The sequence below is a fragment of the Corticium candelabrum genome, chromosome 17, assembly GCF_963422355.1.
Source record: "Corticium candelabrum chromosome 17, ooCorCand1.1, whole genome shotgun sequence".
In the NCBI taxonomy this organism is placed as follows: Eukaryota; Metazoa; Porifera; class Homoscleromorpha; order Homosclerophorida; family Plakinidae; genus Corticium; species Corticium candelabrum.
The window spans coordinates 5,551,660-5,554,586 of NC_085101.1; the positions used below are offsets into that span (position 1 = coordinate 5,551,660).

Consider the following 2,927-nt stretch of genomic DNA (forward strand, 5'->3'; position numbering starts at 1 on the left):
CTCCCTTCTGCAAGAAGCAGCAACCTAGATACCATAGACAATTTGACTGCAAACACTTGGTAGTTAAGTAATCAATCACTAATCCTTTAATATAATGTTATTGACACATCTAGACTGGGCATAGCCCCATCATTTGTAGGCGTGGCCACAAAAATTGTGGACTGTAAATATGTGTGAGGACCAAAGCTGTATATAGTATATATACCACCCTTTTATCCAGTCTGGATCTGCTACTGATTCTACCAACAAAGTGGGCGTGTCCATAAAAGTGGGCGAGTCCCATATCATCATGAAGTTTAGCCCCCATTTCTAGAGATCACGCTACACACCCGTTTTATTAATCAAATCTTACCGATCAAACATGGCATAGACCTCTGATGCTGGCTGATGAATAGTACAAAGGATTGTCCGTCCAGTAACAGACATCCCTCGTAGAGCACTGACTACATTCTCTGCATGAAATGAATCAAGACCCGACGTTGGCTCATCCACAAACAGCAGAGGAGGATTTGTGAGAATCTATATACAACACACGTGTTTGTTGCTATATTCAATATTTGTCAAATTGTATCAAATGGTGTCCACCTCCGATGCAAACGATAAGCGCTTTTTCTCTCCACCTGATAAGCTCTTGGTCTTCCCTGGTATTCCAATCAACGTGTCAGAACATTTGGCCAGACCCAACTACCAGTGTACAAAAGTTAATGAGGAATTGGTATTAATTAGAGAATGAATGTCTAACTTCCTGAATGACATTTTCTACCCTTTCCACCCTTTGTGCTGTAGTGTAAGAACGACGAAGTCTTAGCAAAGCCTTCAACAAAAATAAATTGATGTCACTGTCTGATACGCACGCGCGCGCACACACACACACACACACACACACACACACACACTTAATCACGCCCACGCATTGTTGCTTGTGTGTGTGTGTGTGTGTGTGTGTGTGTGTGTGTGTGTGTGCATGTGTGTCACAAAATCTGGATTCACTTTTTATAAATTGATTACATAATTAATTGATATGCATATCTTACATGAAAAATAAGATGTTCCTTGACAGTCAAGGTGCCAACAAATAGATCCTCCTGCTGCACATAGGCGGAGACATGGCCAATATCTGTACCCCCTTCCTCTCCATTGAGAAGCACTGTTCCCGTCACAGTTAAATTTCCTTGATTTCGATGGGCAAGTATATTCATCAAAGTCGATTTACCTGCTCCACTAATGCAAAAATAGCAAAAGTAATAAAAAAAGTAATAAATGAATCAATAGCTAAAACAACAGAAACAGATTTAAACTGATGACGTCATTAATTTAATTATTAAACCAAACTCGCTTTATATTAATAAACAATTGTTTTACCATATATGGAGATTATTAAGGAGTACACCCTAGATGGGCGGGGCTTTAAAGAGCAAAGGGGCGGAGCTCGACAAAAAATGTCGATTACCTGGCTCCCATTATAGCTATGAGTTCTCCAGGATTTGCAACTCCGCTAACTGCAAACAAACACAGTTACTGTACTGATAGAGCGCAGAGTGCATGCCACCTTGCTACTTACACTTACCATCATCTACGATTGTCTTACGCTTCTGGGGTCTGACCTTCTTTGAACGGTTGCGTCTATTCAGACAGCCGACGGACTTGGCTGGTGCAGTTGCAGTCACATTGGACCAGCACAAGCGGATTGGCCGCACTGGCGCTGTGGCCGCTCTAGAGCGTTGCACAGTTGCATCATCACTGCTGGGACAGTTTTCTTCTTCTTCCTCCTCGTCGTCGTAGTCATCATCGTCACTAATTGCCACGTAGCTACAAATTGGATAGTAATCTTTGTTCATGTCCACCTACAAGTACTAAACATGTGCTAATTTATATATATATATATATATATATAGATATAGATATATGTTTTGCACCCTCGGAAACCCAACACTGCGCGTAAAACTACATCCGGGAGCAACTCTTATATCCGAGAGCAACTCATACAAAGGCAAGGCAGGAAGAACATCATTACTCTTGTTAATTAGCATAAACCTTAACGCAATTATGTATGTTTACATTTTTGTTCCGTGTACTAGTAGCTAATAGCAACATTCTCACCAACAGTTACTGGGCAAATTGGCAATGTTTCAACAGATTTGTTTTCTCTTTCTTCTAACGTCTAGAAGTTTCAAGAATTGTGGAAAAGATTAATAATGAGATATAGTTATTAATATACTTAATTAATTAGAATTAATAAGTTAAACATTATTATTGCATTACACGCTTACTATTGTCATTAATAATTATAATTGATTAATTAATTTAACTGAAATTGTCCTTAATTAATAAGAAAATTTTATATTGGTTGGTTGGGCTCTACAATATTTTATTTTGTGGTTTTATAATTTTTCTATTTGCTACTGGTCTGGTTGTGAGACTAGACTGTACTCTCACAGTGACACAGGTTTACTTTCTACATAGGAAAGTCTATCTTGCAGACTGTGAGGTACTTGTGTGTGTGTGTGTGTGTGTGTGTGTGTGTGTGTGTGTGTGTGTGTGTGTGTGTGTGTGTGTGTGTGTGTGTGTGTGTGTGTGTGTGTGTGTGTGTGTGTGTGTGTGTGTGTGTGTGTGTGTGTGTTCCACTGATAGTATCTACATCTCCGCATGCATGCGCCAGGTTCTATCTACCACAGCTTACAAAGCTCGAATTGTTGTGTTTAGTTAAGTATACAGTAGTACTGCATACTAACTAACTAAATGCATTTTAGTCAGTATAATTATCGTGGCGGAAACGGTTCGTTTAGTCCCAAACCAAACGTTTACTTAGCTAACAGACAGATATGTACAGCACACTGTTATGTCATTGCGGAAACATGCAGAAAGGAATGGGAACAAAAGCAGCGGAGGGAAAGACAGTTTACTAAACTATCTTAATTGATAATTAA

General features: G+C 39.4%; 1 protein-coding gene across 1 annotated transcript in view; it reads right to left on the reverse strand.

Annotated features, from left to right (window-relative positions):
* LOC134192940 (protein white-like) overlaps positions 1-1,494 on the reverse strand; it is a 4,246-nt gene extending 2,752 nt beyond the window's left edge. Inside the window, exons 1-6 of the mRNA XM_062661697.1 lie at positions 1,451-1,494; positions 1,035-1,221; positions 743-814; positions 586-684; positions 353-519; positions 1-24 (exon numbers count right to left, since the gene is read on the reverse strand). The exon at positions 1-24 is cut by the window's left edge and continues 48 nt beyond it. Coding sequence (XP_062517681.1) covers positions 1-24; positions 353-519; positions 586-684; positions 743-814; positions 1,035-1,221; positions 1,451-1,461 — 560 coding nt within the window. The 5' untranslated portion in view covers positions 1,462-1,494. The remainder of the gene's footprint in view (positions 25-352; positions 520-585; positions 685-742; positions 815-1,034; positions 1,222-1,450) is intronic.
* Between the last annotated feature and the right edge of the window lie 1,433 nt (positions 1,495-2,927).